Below are 20,359 nucleotides of genomic sequence, written 5' to 3' on the forward strand. Positions count from 1 at the left end.
ACGTCCGCAGGTTCTGGTGAACGAAAACGTTCCGATTTCCATGCCAAGCAGTCGGCTGGGGGCGAAGATCACGCATAGTCCTTCGAAGTTTGGCGACAAATTCAGCTTCGTTCGGGTTGGTCGGGTTGCTAACGAAAAACTCAGACGGTATTCGAAGCGTTGTACCATATACCATCTCGGCCGCCGACGCTTTTATGTCCTCCTTGTAGGCCGACCGCAGTCCCAGTAGGATCATCGGCAGGTGCTCGCTCCAGTGTTCAGTATCATGGCAAAGGATCGACGACTTAAGGGTTCTATGCCATCGTTCGATGATTCCATTCGATTGTGGATGGTACGCAGTCGTGCGCAGGTGGCTGGATCCGAGCAAACGAGTCAGTTCAGCGAACAGCGATGACTCGAATTGGCGTCCTTGGTCGGAAGTTATGAAGGAAGGAACACCAAATCGAGATATCCATCCAGATTCCAGAGCTCCGGCAATTGTGATCGCGGTCATATCCGGTATGGGTAACGCTTCTGGCCAACGCGTGAATCTGTCGATGACCGTTAGACAGTAACGGTTACCTTTACTCGGGGGGAAGGGCCCAACGATGTCGATGTTGATATGTGAGAATCGACTATCCGGAGCCGAGTATCGGGATACAGGCGATTGGATGTGGCGTGTCACCTTCGAGCGTTGGCATTGCAGGCAGCTCCTAGCGAAAGCGATACTGTCCTTGCGGATGCTTGGCCAAACAAATCGCTCCGTCATTAATTTGGCCGTTGCACGCGTGCCAGGATGAGACAAATTATGCGTTGCCTGGAGCGCAGCTTGCCGGAACCGTTCCGTTATAAAGGGCCGAATGCGATCACCAGTGCAGTCACATAATAGTTGTTTGGTACTGCCAGGAATGGTAAAATACTTTAGTTTAAGCGAACTATTCAGTTTACCTTCTACGATATTTTGAAGCTCGTGGTCGTCTTTTTGGCTCTCTGCTAGGGCTTCATAATCCAGGGATGGCACTGACTTTACTGCATTGATGTGGGAGAGCAAGTCAGCCACGATGTTGTCCTTTCCCACAATGTGACGTATGTCCGTTGTGATCTGACCAATCACATCCAACTGGCGAGCTTGACGGTCCGAGGCTTTGTCAAGCTTCTGGCGGAAGGCAAATATGATGGGTTTGTGGTCGGTATAGATGTGACAGCTTCGTCCTTCGAGCATGTATTTGAAATGCCGCACCGCAAGGTATATTGCTGTCAGCTCGCGATCGTAGGTACTATACCGCAGTTGCGCCTTATCGAATTTCTTCGAATAAAATCCGAGTGGTTGAGGGTTTCCATCGACGATTTGATGCAGAACCGCCCCTGCGGCGATATCAGATGCATCGACCCAAAGGGATAGCTCTGCAGATTTGACGGGATGCGATAACAGCGTAGCATCGGCGAGTTGTTGCTTACAGCGCTCGAAACTTGCGGTTGTGGTGTCATTCCAGGTCAACGGGGATCGATCGTTGCGTTTGTTGCCAGTAATCATGGAAAGGAGTGGAATCTGGTGCTCGATCGCGTTTGGCATGAACCTTCTAGAATGGTAGAGAAGTCCTGCAGGTACGGAAAGGGATAGCGATCCGGGATGGTTTGAGCGTTGAGTGCGCGGTAGTCACCGCATGGTCGCCAGGACCCGTCCGCCTTTTTCACCATGTGAAGCGGGCTCGCCCAACTGCTGCTAGAAGGTCTGCATATCCCAAGCTTCATCAGATGTTCGAATTCGGATCTCGCAGCTTCAAGCTTGTCCGGGGAGAGCCGTCGTGGGCGTGCATAAACAGGCTGCCCAGTCGTTTCAATTCGATGGTAGACCGGTGCATCGCAGATTGTACCCGGTGGCGCGAGACGAGTGATGTTGGGAAATTCGGCTAACAACTCGGCGTAGGGTGAAACCGCCTGAAAAGTTTTAACCGAACACTGCTCACTTTTCGCAAGGAATCCAACCGACTCAAGGTGGGTGGTGTTATCGATGAGACGCTTTCGTTTAATATCTACCAGTAGGTCAAAATTGCCTAAAAAATCCGCACCAATTATTCCGGAAGTTACATCGGCTATCAGGAACGACCACAAGAACTCACGACGAAGACCGAGGTTTACTTTTAATAAAACTTCACCATATACATTAATGGGCGATCCGTTCGCGGCGAACAGTTTTATCGAAGATGGTTTAACTCCGGCTGAAAGCAAATCTTTCGGAACCACAGACACATCGGCGCCGGTGTCGATTAAAAATTGCATTGACGTGGTTGTATCGGCAATTCTTAGGCGAAAGATTGCGGCTGTAGTGGTGAGTTCGCCAATCTCCACCGCAGCATCAGCAGAGCGTCGCTATTGTGAAAGTGAAGAGCTTTGAGCGGTGCAGGGTTTTCGGCATTTTCGAGCTTCACTACCAAATTTGCGATGAAACCAACACGGGCCAGTCGAAAAATCCCTGCGACTAAATGAGCGTCCTGGTGAACTGGCGCGGGAAACCAATCGTCCGCGATGCCTTCGGTTGGGAAACACGTTTTCAATGCGCCTGGATAATTCAGCTATCTCTTTTCGAAGGTCAGAAATGGGGTCGTTGACCGCGGTTTCAGGCACGTGGTCTGGCGCCATCGCTTTTTTTTTTTCGTTCGACGGCGTTAATGCTCCTAAGTTCCAAAGATTCGACAATGGCGTCAGCGATGGTGGTTTTGTCGGCGGCGTCACCACGAGAAGCGATCACTGCCGCTTGTGCATGTGGCGGTAGCCTGGATGCCCAAAGATCGATAAGCACCGTTTCGTTAAGAGCGTTGCCAGCAACGCGCTTCATCTCGTTCAAGAGCTGGCTTGGTTTTTTATCACCTAGCGGCATATCGGACAATACGCGCTGCAAACGCCGCTGCTGACTGTCTGCGAAATAACCGATCAGTTTGGTCTTTATGTATGTGTACTTGTCCATCGTCGGTGTGCCATCGATGATTGACCTTAGCTCAGTCAGTTTATTAGGAGGCACCTGTGCCATAACGATGTTGTACTTTCGCGTATCGTGCAATGCGCCTATTCCCGAAGCAGCGAACCAAAATTCAAGCGACATGAAATATGTCTCTATGTTGGTGTCTTCCATGCTGGGTGGATTCAATCGAGGCGTATGGATTGCATCAATAGCGGCCGGTTGAGACGCGGGGTTCGCGGTAGGCGGATTCGTAATCACTTTATCCTCTAGCATTTTTGGCGTACACGAAAACTCGCTCGAACAAAAATCACGCACTTGTAACGTTAATAAAAAACTCACGTCGGGGTCACCACTTTGGCGCGATTTCTTTCGTTTTAAGTTGAGCGTTTTAAGACCGATCGGTTCGAGATACGAGATAAGACTAAAACTGTTTTATTACAATTACCGTTACCTTACAATTATGAATTTGTATTAGTGTTAGATTTAGCGCGTAGTGTGTAGCGTGTATCGTGTATCGTGTATCCTGTCGTGTATCATGCATCGTGTCGTGTATCGTGTCGTGTATCGTGTATCGTGCACCGTACTGTACGCACAAATGGATACGGCTGCCACATACCTAACAGCTCTTTTAGCTGCTGTCCAGTCGCTTTCCGTTGGAGCGCTAACCTTCCTTTCTAATATACCAGCTGTTGTCATCAGATCAGGACGCGCACAAACAGCAATGTATAGTAATGCTCCAACAACGGATCGATATTTTGTGCTATCTTCTAGTAGCTTGCTGTCAGCTGTGTCTTTTGTAAACCCTTGGTCCATCGGCGTCTTTGCTGTTTTTGCCTCAGCAAGACCTGTTTTGTTTACTAACTTGTTGATGTAGTTCGTCAAACCGATGCTGTACACACCATCTTCTTTTCGAATTTCTAATCCCAAAAAGAATTTCACATCACCAAGGTTTACCATTTCGAAATGTTGTTTCAGCTGATCATATACTCCTGATATGATTTTCTTGCTTTTGCAACCTACGAGGATATCATCCACGTAAACGATGAGGTACACCATCTCACCGCATTTATTTGCCGTATACAAGCATGGATCAGCCGAACTCGCTATAAAACCCAGTTTTCCAAGCACCTTCGAAAGTTTCTCGTTCCAGCACCTTGCTGATTGTTTCAGCCCGTAAATGCTCTTTTGTAAGCGACAGACAAACTCCTCCTTTCCTCGAACCTCATACCCTGCTGGCTGTCGCATGTAAATCTCTTCATCGATATCACCGTAGAGATAAGCGGTACGAACATCTAGATGTTGAATACAAATATTCTTCTTCCCTGCCAAAGCCAGCAGTGTTCGAAGAGTACTGTATTTTGTGACCGGAGCATATACTTCATCGTAGTCCTCACCATAGCGTTGGTTATAACCTTGGGCTACGATACGTGCTTTGTAACGAACAATCTTATCCGATTCATTTCGCTTTTGTTTAAAAACCCATTTGCTTCCAAATGCACGTTTTCCCTTGGGAAGCTGAACCAATTCCCAAGTCTCATTTTTCATATGCGACTGGATCTCACTGTCCATAGCTTGTTTCCATGACGCTCGATTTTCGCTTATCATTGCCTCTTTAAAGCTCGTTGGTTCATCAACCGTATGCGTAGCAACACCTACTACATAGTCGTTGAGCTTTCTAGGCAGTGCACCACGATTCACTCGACTGGATCGTCTTACGGATTCCACACCATTTTCATCCAGCTGTTCGTGGTCATCCTCTGATAACACGAGGGAATCTTCTGTTTCCTCAGTATCATTCGTATCAAAGTATACACCATCTTCGCTGCCATCTTCTCCATCATCTAGACGATATTCTTCCGTATTTTCTTTAGTCTTGGCAGTAGGAATCAACTCGTATTCAAAATAACGATCCGCAGAAACATCACATTGAGCCTCGTTTTGCAACGGTTTTCTAGCCATTTTACGTACACGCTTTTCTATAACATTTGGCCACTTCTTTTCCAAAACCGCATCACTATCTTCTAAGAATTTCGCATCTCGGCTAATTGTGATTCTGTCCGTTTCAGTATCAACGAAACGATATCCCTTATGCTGGTCGGAGTAACCCACAAAGATCAGTTTTCGAGCCTTTCTATCGAACTTTCCCCTGTTTACCCCTGGGATATGTACATACGCGGAACAACCATACGCTCTCAAATGTCCTAACTCAGGCTTTCGTCCAAACCATTTCTCATATGGAGTCGTACTAATAGAACGCGAAGGGAGCCTATTCTGCAAGTATGCAGCAGTCATAACTGCTTCACCCCAATAACGCTTGTCTAGCCCTGCATCTAGTAGCATTGTTGTGGCCATTTCTACTAGGTACCTATTCTTCCTCTCGGCCACACCGTTTTGTTGCGGAGAGTATGCGGTAGTATATTCGGCCTTAATTCCTTCCTCGGCATAGAAGGCACGTAGTTGTTCGTTTACATATTCGCCCCCACTATCTGACCTGATAACCCGTGGCTTGCGACTAAAACGGTTTTCTACTAAACGGACATACTCCTTGACTTTTCCCGCAGCTTCGGACTTCATCTCTAACAAATAGATAATGCAAAATCGACTATAATCATCTATCATGGTCATCAAATACCTCTTTCCCCCGGGAGTTGTAGTCCGCATCGGACCACAGAGATCGGTGTGAACCAAGTCCAAAATCTGAGTCGATTTGATCCCCGTTGCTGCAGGAAACGGATGCCGCGCCAATTTTCCCTCGATGCACGCTTCACAGGTTTGTCGAATGCCACAATCCGTGACTTTTATTCCGGTGCCCAGTTCCTCGTTCGATAATCTTCGAATCGCATCCATGTCTCGTTGTCCAAGTCGACGGTGCCAAATATGCTGACAGTTTTCAGTGTGAAACTTCTCCTTAGCAATATTAGACACTTCAGCCAATTGCAACTTATACAAACATCCGGAACGTTCACCAACGATCATGACTTTATCACCATCATTTCGAACCTCACAACTATCGGCTTTGAACACTGCTGTATACCCACACGCGGTTAGCTTATCGACGGAAATTAGTCTGGTCGTCAACGACGGAACATACAGGACGTTTTTTCACCATTTCCATCCATACAGCGTACCGAACCGTGTCCAATACCTTGCACTTCTGCGTTGTTACCATTGGCCATAACAACGCCTGGCCCATTATGCACTGTGAGCTGTTCGAAGAAATTTCTATCGTTTGTCATGTGACAACTCGCACCACTATCAACAAACCATACATGGGGACGCTGATTTTCACCGGCCATAAAACACATACTAGTGTATTCAACGTGGTATCCCTTTTGTTTTCCTTCACGTTTCTTTTCGTCGCCGCCATTTTGTGAATCCAATCGAGCACGACAGTTTCTTTTCAAATGTCCCGGCTTACCGCAATTGAAACAAACTCTTTTGTTTCCGGCCACATGTTTCACCGCGCTTTTCATCGCTTTCATTTCACCAATACATGCACCCGATCGCTCCTTCCTTCGATCGTATTCGTCGATCAACTTCGACTTTACCAATTGCATGGTAATGTCGGAATCCGCTCGCGACTCTAACGCTGTCACGAGCACATTGTATGACTCTGGCAAGCTGCGCAGAATCATAGCAATCTTGAGCGATTCGTCCAATGTTTGACCCGCAGTTGTTAGGCGATCGAATAATTCCTCAATTTGCATGAGGTGACTCTCCATCTCACCGTTCTCGGCAAGATTAAAATTGCAAAGCTTCTTCAACAATGACACTCGAGACGTCTGTGAGTAAAACTCACTGAATTTACTGGGCGTGAAATTTACGGAGTTACCTTGAAAGAAAAGAGATGTACACTTTGCGCCGTTCCGTTTGCTACTGTGTATTCGGTTGTCAAGTTCATTTCATTACAAAGTTCATTTCAAAATTCATTTACCGCTCTAGATCACTTCGTCCTAATTCCTCTAGTCCAGTTTGTATTTAAACGAAATATTTCATGAAAACTTATTTTAATTAATCCTACCTAATTTCATGAAATCAATTTCTCACATTTCCGGCCACCAAAGAAGGAACTTCTTTAAATTCACGTAATTCTAATCCATCCGCATACTAATACGTCGCATACGTTAGCTTCCTATGATTTGTTTACATGTATCATCGGAAGAAGTGTTGGGTTTAGGGAGAATGGCAATTCTAGCTGTAGCTCGGACAATTTCCTTTCCTGCAGCTGTGCGAAGTGTTACAACCCTAACTACACCGTCCTTTCCTGGATGTAACGTAGTGATTCTGCCCATTGGCCACAAGGTAGGTGGTACGTTGTCTTCCTTGATGATTACCAATTGCCCTATTTCTAGTTGCACCGGTTGATTCGCCACGTTTTTTGCGCGAGCCTGAAGTTGTTGAAGGTACTCCGGATACCATCGCGACCATATGCATTGAAGATGCTTCTGAACGAGTTCGAACTCCTTCAACCTGTTCGATGGGACCTGGCTTCTATCAATTTGTGGTATCGATAGCATATTCGAACCTACTAAAAAATGCCCTGGAGTTAGCGGTTCTGTGTCTGACGGATCGCTGGACAAAGGAACTAATGGTCGCGTATTCAAGCACTGTTCAACCTGAGCCAACAGTGTGATCATGCCTTCCTGAGTGAGACTCGTGCTTCCTAACGTGCGTATTATGTGCTGCTTTGCTGATCGTACCGCTGCCTCCCACAGCCCTCCAAAGTGAGGGGCGCGTGGTGGAATGAATTTCCACCGAATTTCATCGTTGGCACACCAATTGAAAATTGCGTTGCGTTCGCGATCACTGCACTTAAGCATTTCATAGATGCGATGTAGCTCGTGTGCAGCCCCCTTGAATGTGGTGGCGTTATCCGAGTGAAGTTCCACGATCCTACCTCTGCGAGCCACGAAACGCCGTAGTGCTGCCAAGAAAGCAGCTGTAGTTAGATCGCTCACGAGTTCGATATGGACCGCCCGGGTTGCGAAGCACACAAAAATCGCGATGTACGCTTTCGTAGCACCTCGGTTGCGAACAGACGACTTTAAGAATACCGGGCCGCAGTAATCAATGCCGCTCACTGAAAATGGCCTCGTTGGTGAAACCCTTGAAAGTGGAAGATCTGCGACTGATTGTTTCACTAATGAGGGTTTGGTTCTGAAGCATCTGTGACATCGATGAAACACAGACTTCGTCAAGTTGCGTCCACCGATGATCCAAAAACGTTGACGGAGTATCGATAACAAAAGTTCCGGACCGGCATGCAGGTGATTCTGGTGGTATGCCTGTGCCAACAATACTGCCAATTGATGCTTGGAAGAAAGCAATATTGGATGTTTTGACGATTCTTCGAGTTGCGCATTGCGTAGCCGGCCACCAACACGCATTAATCCCGCCTGGTCGATGAATGGGGATAACCATTATAGTCGCGAGCTACGTGGTATCTGTCTTCCATTGGCAATCTCGATCCGCTCGTCCGGGAACGAATCCTGCTGCGCTAATAGACACAACTGAAGCTCGGCTCGGTGTAACTCGTTGCTTGTCAGAGGTGGTACTGTGACGATGAGTGAATGAATGGAGCGATGCGTATTGTTTGCTGACCCCGTTGATGATTTGCTCGACTTCATGCACGCAATGAAACGCAAACAATATGCCGTAGTTCGACGTAGTCGCAGGTAAGTAGAGAACCGTGAAAAAAAGCTGTTGCTAAACTCATTGGTCATTGACAAGGAAGCAACCTGCATTTGAACCGCCCGTTCTTCTCCCGTTGATTCGATTCCTCCTGTTTCAGGTTCTCCTTTTGGCCATGCGTCTTCTTTGCTGCTCAGCCAATACGGTCCGTGCCACCACCGATGGCATGATAGTAATTTATCAGGAAGCAGACCGCGCGACACATCGTCTGCTGGGTTGTCCACACCCGGAACATGACGCCAGCATTTTATTTTTGTTTCTGCCTGAATTTGTGCTACTCTATTTGCAACGAATGGCTTCCAACGCCTTGGTGGTGAGTTTAGCCAGTGTAAGACGGTCATTGAATCAGTCCAGCAAAAGGCTTCGCAAATACTGGGAATAGACTGACTGACCTTCCGAAACAGTTGCGTTGCCAATCTTGCAGCACAAAGCTCCAACCTTGCGATTGAATTGGTGTTCGCCAATGACACCACTTTCGATTTTGCCGCCATAAGTTGCACCGAAATTCCTGAAGGGCCCTCTGTTCTGATGTAGCAACAAGCACCGTAAGCTAGTTGCGAAGCATCTGCGAAAATGTGCAACTGCTTACTTGTTGCTCCTCTAAGTGATGTGAACCGAGGGATGCGCACTTCACGGAGTAAGTGTAGCTTGGAATGAAACACCATCCATTCCTTTTGTAGATGTGATGGGAGCTCAGTATCCCAATCCCAAGCCTTCCCGTTTGATTTTAAGGCCCACAATTGTTGCATAAAGAGTTTGGCAATAATGATGGTTGGGCCAAGTAAACCGAGTGGGTCGAAAACCCTTGCGATGTATGATAAAGTTGTTGAACTAGAAGAGAAACAAAGCGGAAAAAGCGAGTGGACTGTTGCACCCAAAGGAAAAGACGTGTAGACGCTTGTACGCTTGATGCAGGAATGAATCTTTATTCAAAGTTAAAGTGTGTGTGTGTGTTGTACAAAGTGTAGCCCGACTGGCACTCATTCCGTGTTGCCTGATAGGCACTCGTCGCGTCAAACCGAGAAGCTCAACACTCCTCCTCAACACTGAATGATTTTATTCCGATCGCTTCCCTAAGTTGTCGAAGTTTCACTGCTTGCAACGGTTTGGTAAGCAGATCAGCTTGCATGTGTTCGGTTGGGCAGTACTGCAGTTTCACGATGCCGTCCCGAACCATATCTTTCACGAAATTAAATTTCGTATCGATGTGTTTTGCTTTGCGTTCGGCTCGGTCTCCTTTAGTCAGCGCAATGCAACTTTGATTGTCTTCGTTGACCAGAACTGGACCATCCAGTTGCTCGCCAACATCCGCCATCAGTTTCAGGATCCACTTTACCTCCTGTAGACACTCGGCAAGAGAAATATATTCGGCCTCGGTGCTAGATAGTGCCACGCACTTCTGCTTATGACAGCCCCATCCGATGAGCCCGCCGCCGAACTTAAACACGAACCCCGAGTTGGATTTGCGGTCGCTCTCGTCGCCTGCCCAATCGGCGTCCACAAAACACTCCAGCTTCTGTTCGCCGCTTCCAAGGTACAATACACTATCCAGTGTACCCTTGAGGTAACGTAGTATCCGTTTGGCCTCGTTCCAATCTGCTTCTGATGGATCTTGCACTCTCCTGCCCAGAATGGCCGTGGCGATTGCAATATCGGGTCTGCTGGTCACTGCAGCGTACAACAGAGCCCCTATGAGACTTTGATACGCTTTTGGCGAATCCAACTTCCTGCCATTCTCCTCCTTTCGTTTTAAGAAGCCGGGATCCATCGGGTATTTGGACGGTTTAGCATCCAGCATGCCGAAACGCTCCAGAACTCGTTCCAAGTAAGCTTGTTGGTCCATACAGTAACGCCCATCGTTCCGCCGAACTCGTATGCCGAGAAAAAATCTTAGGTTACCCATGACGCTGATCGTGAAATTCAGTGTCAGGACGTGGACTACCTCAGAAAATTCTTCCTCCGTGTTACATATGACGATCACATCGTCAACGTAAATGAGAACAAAAATGGACTTACCCGCTTTTTCGCGTATGTACAAACATGGGTCCGCCGTTGATTGGATGAAACCCATTGTTTTCAGTACGTCGTCGATCTTCGTATTCCAGACACGAGCTGCCTGCTTGAGCCCGTAAATGCTGCGATGCAGCCTGCAGACTTCGTTCGGGTTACCGCTCTCGAATCCCTGTGGCTGGCGCATAAAAATCTCCTCCTTGAGAAGACCATGTAGGTACGCCGTCTTTATGTCAACGTGCTTTGTTAACATCTTCCTTTTACTCGCCAGAACCAGCATCGTCCGGAAAGTAATCTGCTTTACGACGGGGGCAAACACTAGGTCGTAATCCGTCCCGAATTTCTGGCAGAAACCCTGCGCCACCAGCCGTGCTTTATACCGAACGAAATGACCGTCTTCATCCGCTTTACACTTGAAGATCCATTTCGACCCGATAGCCTTTCGGTGCGGCGGCAGCTCCGCTAGCTCCCACGTTCCATTTTCGTGATGGGACTGCATTTCTTCTGCCATCGCTGATTTCCATTCGGCACTCTGAGGACCAGATACAGCTTCCTTATACGTTTTTGGTTCGGTTATACATTCCTTCGCCAGATATACTTCTTCGTCATATCTTGCCGGTGGAACGCCAGCTGTCGCTCTTTGTGAACGACGAACGGGAGTACTCGACACCACCGGCACAGCCGCTGGCATCGCCTCCGGTATTACATCCAGCACCGCCTCCGGCTCCGCAGCTCCAGCTTCAGTGTCGTCATCGTCCCACAGTCCGCGAAGCCAATTGTTATCATTATCGTTCCAAAAACCTCGTGGCCAGCCATCGTCTGAACAATCCCAACCGTAAAATTCAGATTCGGAGGTTGTTTCATTGGCCACGTTGGTTTTAGCTTCCTGTTTCGTTTCATCGAGAGACCACTCAATTTCAACGCTTTCAGTCGGATTATCCTCTATTTTGGGATCGCCGTATGTCTGCTCCTTGGATCCGTCATCAATCTCAAGAAAACGGACATCCCGACTGATTTGAATTTCTCCCGTCTTAGTGTTTAGCATCCGATACGCCTTATGTTCGCCGGAATAGCCGACAAAAGTCATACGCTCCGCCTTGACGTCTAACTTTTTTCGTTTCACCGACGGAATCAGTACGTATCCAACACATCCAAACAGTCGCAGGTTGGTCAAATCTGGTTTTTTGCCGAACCAGATCTCGAATGGCGTACGATCTACTGCAGCAGACGGCAATCGATTTTGCAAGTAGCAAGCGGTATTGACTGCTTCCGCCCAAAATCGCTTATGCATACCTGCATCCCGAAGCATACACCGACCCATCTCCGTGAGCGATCGGTTCTTCCGCTCCGCGACACCATTTTGCTGGGGTGAATATGCTGCAGTAAATTCCATCTTTATCCCTTCGTCCGCACAGAATTTTCGAAGCGCCTTACTGAAGTATTCTCCTCCCTGATCGGAGCGAATGATCCGCGGTTTCCGGCCAAACTGGTTTTGAACCAATTTCACGTATTCGCGAATCTTATTCTCGACCTCCGATTTCTTTTTGAGAAAATAGACGAAAGTATACCTACTATGATCGTCTATTAGGGTCATATAGTAACGGCATCCCCCTAAGGTCGTTTCTTCCATTGGGCCGCACACATCACTGTGGATTATATCCAGCACTTCTGTCGAGGTTTTTTCTGCAACTGGTGGAAATGGCGAGCGTGCCATTTTGCATTCGATGCAGCATTCGCAGGTCCAGCGGATACCGCAGTCGACCACTTTTAGACCCGACACCAAGTCGTACCGCTTCATTTCACCGATGACAGCTGGATCCCTGTGCCCAAGACGACGATGCCAAGTGTGTTGGCAATTTTTCGTGTGCTCTTTTACGACTGATTTCATCACTCGATCCTGTGCAATTCGCAACCAATACATATCGCTCACTTTATCCGCGACCGCGACGATCGTATTTCCGTAAACGAGTTTGCACCCGGTGTTGTCAAAAACTGCACGCACACCTTTTTCCGCGAGTTTACCGATTGAAATCATGTTTCCCTCCAGCGTAGGGACATACAACACACCCCGTAGCGTGATTTCAATTATTTCGCCGTTTTCAACCGCACACTTGATCAGGCAATCGCCAACACCTTCGACGCGATTTTCGCTGCCATCTGCGACGGTAACATTTGAACGCAAGCTTTGTTCCATTACCGTGAACGCGCTTTTGTCGCTACACATGTGCGAACTAGCACCCGAGTCGATTAGCCACGACCGATCGTTACCGCGAATTTCAGGCTGACGAACCATGAACGTAAACGAACTTGTGTCGTTTTCGCGCACTATTTTCACTAGTTCTTTTTTATTCGGCTTATTCTTTTTCTTCTTTTCGCCTTCCCCGCTGCTCTTCCGATTCAGGAACTCTTTGCAGTCCCGTTTCTTATGGCCAGATTGACCACAAAAGAAACACGCGCCTGGTTTTGCTTCACTTTTCGCCTTCAGCACTCGCTCCTCCTGCACCTTTCCGCCGTACAGCTTCTCACTTTCGTCGATCAGCTTTGCCCGCACAAGTTCCATCGTTAGCTCTTTATCGGAACGACTTTCCAAAGCGGTAGTAAGAGCGTCAAATGCTTTTGGAAGGCTCCGCAAAATCATGGCCACCTGCATGTTCGCCGAGAGTTTTTCACCCGAATTCTCCAGCCGAGAGTAGAGATCTTCCATGCCGTATAAAAAATCTTCCATATTCTCACCTTCATGATAGTTTGCATTGCAAATCTCTTTCAGCAACGAAACTTTCCCGGTAAGAGTGGCTTTGTGGTGGTGTGCCTTGAGCGCATCCCATGTCTCTTTCGCTGTGTTCTTTGTCATGATGAGATTGTGTTGGTTATCCTCAACCAACAAAGCAATGGTCGCCCGCGCCTTCGAATCACCCTCCGTCCACTCCGGAGTTACCGGTGTCGGCGCGACACCCGGGTCAACGTACGTCCACGTACCCTCCCGCATCATCAACATCTGCACTTTGAAAGCCCACGACCGATAGTTTCGGTTGTTCAGCCGGATGACACCCACTTTCGAAAAATCCATTTTTGCTCGTGCCGAACCGTTCCCGGTTGGATTTTTTCTTTCACCACGAAAAACACACGATTCCTTAACCGCACCGCGTACCTTCCGGAAATGTCCTAATTTTTTCACGCCGAAAAAATCACTGTGATTCCGAACCGCGTCGCGCACTTTTCAATTGAACTGGCCACACTGAGCTGGGCCCATAACCTGTTGAACTAGAAGAGAAACAAAGCGGAAAAAGCGAGTGGACTGTTGCACCCAAAGGAAAAGACGTGTAGACGCTTGTACGCTTGATGCAGGAATGAATCTTTATTCAAAGTTAAAGTGTGTGTGTGTGTTGTACAAAGTGTAGCCCGACTGGCACTCATTCCGTGTTGCCTGATAGGCACTCGTCGCGTCAAACCGAGAAGCTCAACAAAAGTTAGCCTCTTTGTTAACACCGTCGCCGTAGGTGGCAGATCGATCCGAAACCGAAGTATATCAACTGCGGGTTCCCAAACCAAGCCCAGCGTTGATACGAATTGTTGATCTTGCCATTCGTGAGTAGGAAGCATTGCCAAATCATCCGATGAGACACCTTCTAGAGCTTCCGGTACGTTGGATGCCCACTTTTTCAACGAGAAGCCAGCTGAATTAAGCATTCCCGATATCTGCTTCCGTATCTCAGTCGCATCCGCTACGTCTTCTGTTCCTGTTAGTAGATCGTCCACATAGAAGTCGTGGAGTACTGCATTCACCGCTCTTGGATAGTGCGTTTGATGATCATGAGCGATTTGTTGCAAGGTCCTAGTTGCCAGAAAGGGCGCCGATGCGGTACCGTAGGTAACTGTTTGTAGCTGGTAGGTTTTAATCGGTACTTCCGGATTCTCTCGGTACCGAATGCGAAGGTATCGTTGGTCGCATTCATCGTGCAGCACTTGGCGATACATCTTCTCTACATCCGCTGATAGGGCGACTGCGTGCGAACGAAACCGAACGATGATGTTGAAAAGGTCGTCTTGAATCACAGGCCCAACCAACAGCTTGTCATTCAATGAGTAACCCGAGGATGTCTTACACGAAGCATCGAATACAACTCTGACCTTCGTGGTTGTGCTCGTCTCCTTCACTACCGCGTGATGAGGAAGATAGTAGTGTTCACAAGTGTCATCAATCGGTTCGGTGAGTAGTTTCATGTGCCCTAGTCGCTCATACTCCTTCATGAATTTGATGTATTCTATCTTCATTCTAGGGTTGGATTTCAAACGACGTTCTACTGCTAGGAGCCGACGATCAGCTATCGCCTTGGATGCTCCTAAAACGATACCAGGATTAGTGGATTGAGGTAAACGAACAACATACCTGCCAGATGCATCTCTGGTTGTAGTGGCCACGAAATGCTTCTCGCAAGCATCCTCCTCCGTTGATAATGCTGGATCATCGCCGATTGTCTCGAGTTCCCAGAACCGTTCCAAGATCGATTCCAGTGGGGATGATTCGCTGGTAGAAAGGTGAAAAGCCGATGATCCTTGTGCGGAAGTCTTCGACGAATGCCCAGCGACGACCCAACCGAAAGGGGTTTCCACTAGCCACGTTTTCCCTTTGCCGAGGGACCGCTTCCTGCCGGAATGCAGCTCCCAATACGTGTCTCCTCCGATGATAATGTCGATCTGGCCAGGCTTGTAGAACGATGGATCCGCGAGTGGCACATCAGGGATTCTCCACGCCGACGCATCAACGGGTGCCGGTGGAATATGCCAGAATGGAGCGTCAACAATGAGCAACTCCAGCTGAGCGACATGCGTACGGTTCGTTGATTCCACGGATGCGATAAGTGAACCGTTCACTCGCTGCACTGCGTTCCCGATGCCTGATACCGAAACGTTCACCTTCTTCCGAGGTGTTCCAATGAGCTTCCGAGCCAGTGCCTCGGAAATGAAATTCGACATAGAGCCCGAATCGAGGAGAGCTCTTGCCTCATGCCGATTTCCGTAACCATCCACGATGGACAGCAGCGTCGTTTCCAAAAACACCATGTGGTTGTCTGTTTGCGCTGTCATTGCGACCGTTGCGTTAGGAAGAGGAGAGTGTAATAATGTGTGGTGACGCTGACCACACGTACGGCAGGTATAATCCGACTTACATGCCTTTACTTGGTGGGAATCACTTAAACAGTTCCAACACAAATGTTTCGAAGCCACAATATCACGACGTTGTTGCACGTCCTTTCCAAAAAATACCGGACAGTTGCGAAGAACGTGGCCCTCAACGCACTGTAAAGGACACTTGTGGCTCGTTGCACTGGGTGGCGATGATCGCGTAGGAGTTGCGGTTGCGATCGATCGTCGTGATGTAGATGGACGAGCGGAGCCGGCCACCTTTCGCGAACAATCACTTGCGTCATTAGCAAAGTTGTTGGTCGATTTCAAAATTTGTATCCTATCATGTACAAAATCGAGCACGTCCTTATATCTGTCCCTAGTGAAGTGCACCGAATGTTTCTCCCACGCTAAAACTGTTGCTCGATCCAACTTCATGAGCAACATGTTCGACAGCGGCGTGTCCCACGAATCTACTGGTTCATTCAGTTTCACAAAACCGTTCACGTATCGCGAAAATTCGTCCACTAAGTTCGTCAGTTTTTCAACACTCTCCGATTGAACGCAGGGTAAATAGTGCAATTTACGGTAATACTCACGTACGAGCAGGCGCGAATTATCGTAGCGTTTGAGCAACGCTGCCCAGGTCACTGAATAGTTGTCAGCCGTGAGAGAGGTGTGTTCAAAAGGTAGGGCCGCGTCCCCTTTCAAAGAAGAGAGCAAATATTCCAATTTTGCTATCGATGGCAGCTCTGGTGAAGCGTCGATCATGGCGATAAATCGATCGCGAAACGACAGCCATTTCGTTTGGTCCCCATCGAAGGTCGGCAGCTCGATCTTAGGGAGACGCAAGTGCGGTGCGTTCGGCCGTCCAAACGCTAGCGTAGAAGAAACCAAACCCGTGGTTTCGTTGAGGGAACCGTCTTCCTTTCGATTATTCTCGCGTAAGAAAGATTTTATTTTTCTACACCGCTCTTCGATATTGATTCGGTCCATAATGCACGCTTCGATCGCGTCATTGGTATCGTCGAGCTCTTCCAACTTTGATACCGCGGCGAAGAACCCTTCCCTATGTCTCTCCAGGTCTTCTAACGCTTCTGGGATTTGCTTGTAGTCATCCCCGGAATATTGTCCAATAAACCGTTCGAGAGCGTTTATGTTTTCCACTGCGATCCTCCTTTTTAGTTGTATGGCCTTTATTTTCTTATCCATATTTCACTTTACACACGAAAGAAACAACACTTTGGCGCAAAAAAATGATGGCGAAATGTTCGAACGCTGGCCGTTGCCCCCTGATGCAGAGCGAATGCGATGGCGGTAAACGACGCGACGATGAATTGCCGAATTTGCTCTTGCTGCAGAGCCCTTTTCCCACTGTGCTCTTGATGCAGAGCGATTAGATGAAAACTTCGTAAATTCACTATCCGGTTCGAAGGACCATAAAATGTGAGTAAAACTCACTGAATTTACTGGGCGTGAAATTTACGGAGTTACCTTGAAAGAAAAGAGATGTACACTTTGCGCCGTTCCGTTTGCTACTGTGTATTCGGTTGTCAAGTTCATTTCATAATTCATTTACCGCTCTAGATCACTTCGTCCTAATTCCTCTAGTCCAGTTTGTATTTAAACGAAATATTTCATGAAAACTTATTTTAATTAATCCTACCTAATTTCATGAAATCAATTTCTCACAGGTGTGATAAACGAAGTATATTTTATAGAGTCTTCGTGCATTCTTACTTGGTGGAAACCGCTTTTAAAATCTAATAAAGTAAAAAAACTTTTTATTACCCAAATGTTCTAAACATGTATCTATGAGGAGAATAGGATAATTGTCCCTAACCGTGATTTTGTTGATTGGTCGAAAATCACACAAATCAACACATTTTCTAATCTCCCCTTTCTTTTTTCGCACAAGAACGAGTGCAGAAGCATATGGGGAATTGCTTGGTCGAATTATTTTTTTATCCAATAAGTCTTTTACTTTTTCTTTGACTTGATTTCGTTCAGAGTATGACAGACGTCGTGGTTTACAGAAAATTGGAGTAGCATGAATTAGGTTGATTTTCATACGGTGATCAGAATATTTTATAAGCTCAGAAGGGAAATTGATGTAATTGTTTTCAATTATTGTTTCTAGGACAGTTATTTGTTCCTTTGTAAGGTTGGGATTGATATTTCATTTTCTATTCTCGGCTAAATCAATCGCACAAAGTTCTATAAATACATCGTCATTGATCTTTTCAGAAGGTAATTCTAAATGGATTTGGTCATTGTTCAATTTTGGGCTAGCTAAGTTGTGTGGTGCAATCTCTACGTAAACTTTTTCCTTTTGTTTGAATAAACCGATTCGTTGGAGCTGTGACAAAATGTGTGGTGCTATAATAGGCAGGTTTAACTGATTATTCATGTGAAGTAATTGTTGTTTATTATATTTAAATTTTATTTGTGTAAGATGAACATCAAATTTTGTTAATAGATCTGTACCGATAATTAATGGCCACGCCATGCTACCTTTGCTAAGGATAACAAATGTATGGTCCTTATATTGACGTTGAATTCAATACGGCACAGAAGCTGTCCACGCGTTTGAAGAATTTTATTTCCCAAGCCACGATATATTGATGATTGCAAAACATTTAAACGGCATCTTGGGACCAACGATTCATCGATGAAGCTTGCTGGGCTTCCTGAATCAAATAAACAACGCACACATGTTATCACTTCGCTCCAACAATCTCCCAATTTAAAGGCAACACTGACCTCTTGCGTTTCTTGCAGTCTTACACCATCGGTGTCGGTTGTAAAGATGACGGCGGCTGATGTTTTGTTCCGATCGGGACAGTCTTTAAAAACGTGGTCCAATTGGTGGCATCGAAAACAGAATCCTGGTGGGCGAGGGGGTTTAGGACACTTTTCACGAAAATGTCCATACGCGGAACAGTTGAAACACCTTGTTTCTGATGTACGGTTTCCGGTACCGGCAGCGGAGGGTTGTTGTGAATTCGGGTGAACACGGGGAGATGAAACAGATGCCTTTAACATACGAAGTTGTTCGTATTTCTCCAACATAGATTTCAGCTTCTTAACAGTGTTGGCTGAATAACGCATCGCGCTGGTATTACTCGCATCTCCCATATTATCAATGATAATTGTAACCAGTTCTTCTTCAGGAATCGGTCCTTTTCGTGCGATCTTTTCCATTTCCAGGACATACCTGAATGTAGTTTCCAACGCTAACAATCGTCGACGTCGAAGCCTCTGGTACACACACTCCAAGGATGGCCCCTTTCCGAATGATGAAATCAATTTCTCTTTTAATTCATCGTAGTTTTTTATACGCAGGGTGTTGGCAAACAGGGCAGCGGTTCCGGATAGCAAACGTCGCGTAACAATAAGCAACATTGTTTCGCTTAGTTGCAGTAGCTCTGACGCTTTCTCCACTTCCTCAAACCACTCTGATATTTTCCCTGTTGTCACCAGAAAACGGCGTCACTATGCTGCTTATGCACTCAAACACAACCCGCATCGCTGTTGGAGCCGTGCCGACGTTATTCTCGGCTTTTCTGACGAATGTTGATTTTAATTCCGCCATTTCCTTTTGCAACGTAAGTATGGCTTTCTCCTGTTGCAATTGTCGAATGCGTTCCTCCAAATTCAAAATGGCACTCCATGGAACCATGAGAAACCAAGGCTCCCGGAAGCCTCGATTACACACACCATTTCGTCCTTTGTAGGCATGATGATAATATCCCACTTCTGAGATGTAAAACGTGAAAAATTTCCGAAATTTGTAACTGAAGGCTGAAGGCTGAAGGCTCAAGGTGTTTTCTCTTCCGAAGCTCAAACGGTTCTGTCTTTATTCGGCTGGCTTGGCTGTCACTATGACAGCTGTCAGGGTATATACAGATGAGGTAGCTACAAGTTAAGGTTTATAATTTTACAGTGTTTACACACTTAAGAATTTTCTTCTTTATCGGGGGCTTCTTTGTACCCACGAACGCCGGTGTTGCGTTTTCAACCGGAGCCAGTTCCAAACTTGTGCTTCTTTGTTTTATTTCTTCGTCTAACAAACGACACAAATTCCAAGCCGAGGTTTTCTGCGGGCATTGTTTCTAACGCGGTTACCACCGTAGAATACGTCGAACCCAGAGTAATGAGTAGATGGCACACTACATCTAACTCCTCCATCTCTGCTCCTGTTGGCACGAAAAATGCCCCGGTTGAGCAGCACGCGGAATGTTATGGTAGTTTTAGTTCTTTATTTGTAATCCACGAGAAATTACTCTAGAGAAAAACGAAACGAACGAAACGAAACGAACGAACGAGAACTTTAAAACGGTGCCACCTACTCCGCGTGTCCCTGGCTACTGGCATCCGTTACTTCCTTTTCATATTTTATCCTTTCGGTTGTCACCCTGTTTCTATCCTATAGGCTATATGCCTGACTGTCATTTCGGTTGTCCCCCGTTTCGAACTTACGCCTGATTGTCATTTCCAACATCCCCCCGCCCGTGACCAACCACATTTGGTCACCCTGTCTTTATGTCTAGTAGCGCTAATCTCACTACTGGTCTTCTAACCGTCCCTGTGGCT

At 46.9% G+C, this 20,359-nt stretch overlaps 3 protein-coding genes across 3 annotated transcripts in view; 1 reads left to right on the forward strand and 2 right to left on the reverse strand.

Moving 5' to 3' along the window:
• Window positions 1-20,359, forward strand: part of LOC118507506 (translin-associated protein X) — a 168,194-nt gene that overhangs the window by 100,651 nt on the left and 47,184 nt on the right. The window lies entirely within an intron of this gene.
• On the reverse strand, window positions 13,811-15,724 carry LOC118502374. Its single transcript, XM_036034594.1, has 3 exons — window positions 15,027-15,724; window positions 14,186-14,912; window positions 13,811-13,900 (listed from the first exon to the last, which is right to left on the reverse strand). Exons 1-3 carry the CDS (start codon window positions 15,722-15,724, stop codon window positions 13,811-13,813), a joined length of 1,515 nt encoding a protein of 504 aa, XP_035890487.1.
• Window positions 17,550-18,977, reverse strand: LOC118507510 (zinc finger protein GIS2-like). Its single transcript, XM_036046050.1, has 2 exons — window positions 18,527-18,977; window positions 17,550-18,453 (listed from the first exon to the last, which is right to left on the reverse strand). Exons 1-2 carry the CDS (start codon window positions 18,965-18,967, stop codon window positions 18,403-18,405), a joined length of 492 nt encoding a protein of 163 aa, XP_035901943.1. The 5' UTR covers window positions 18,968-18,977; the 3' UTR covers window positions 17,550-18,402.

The sequence above is a fragment of the Anopheles stephensi genome, chromosome 2 (assembly GCF_013141755.1).
Source record: "Anopheles stephensi strain Indian chromosome 2, UCI_ANSTEP_V1.0, whole genome shotgun sequence".
Lineage (NCBI taxonomy): Eukaryota > Metazoa > Arthropoda > Insecta > Diptera > Culicidae > Anopheles > Anopheles stephensi.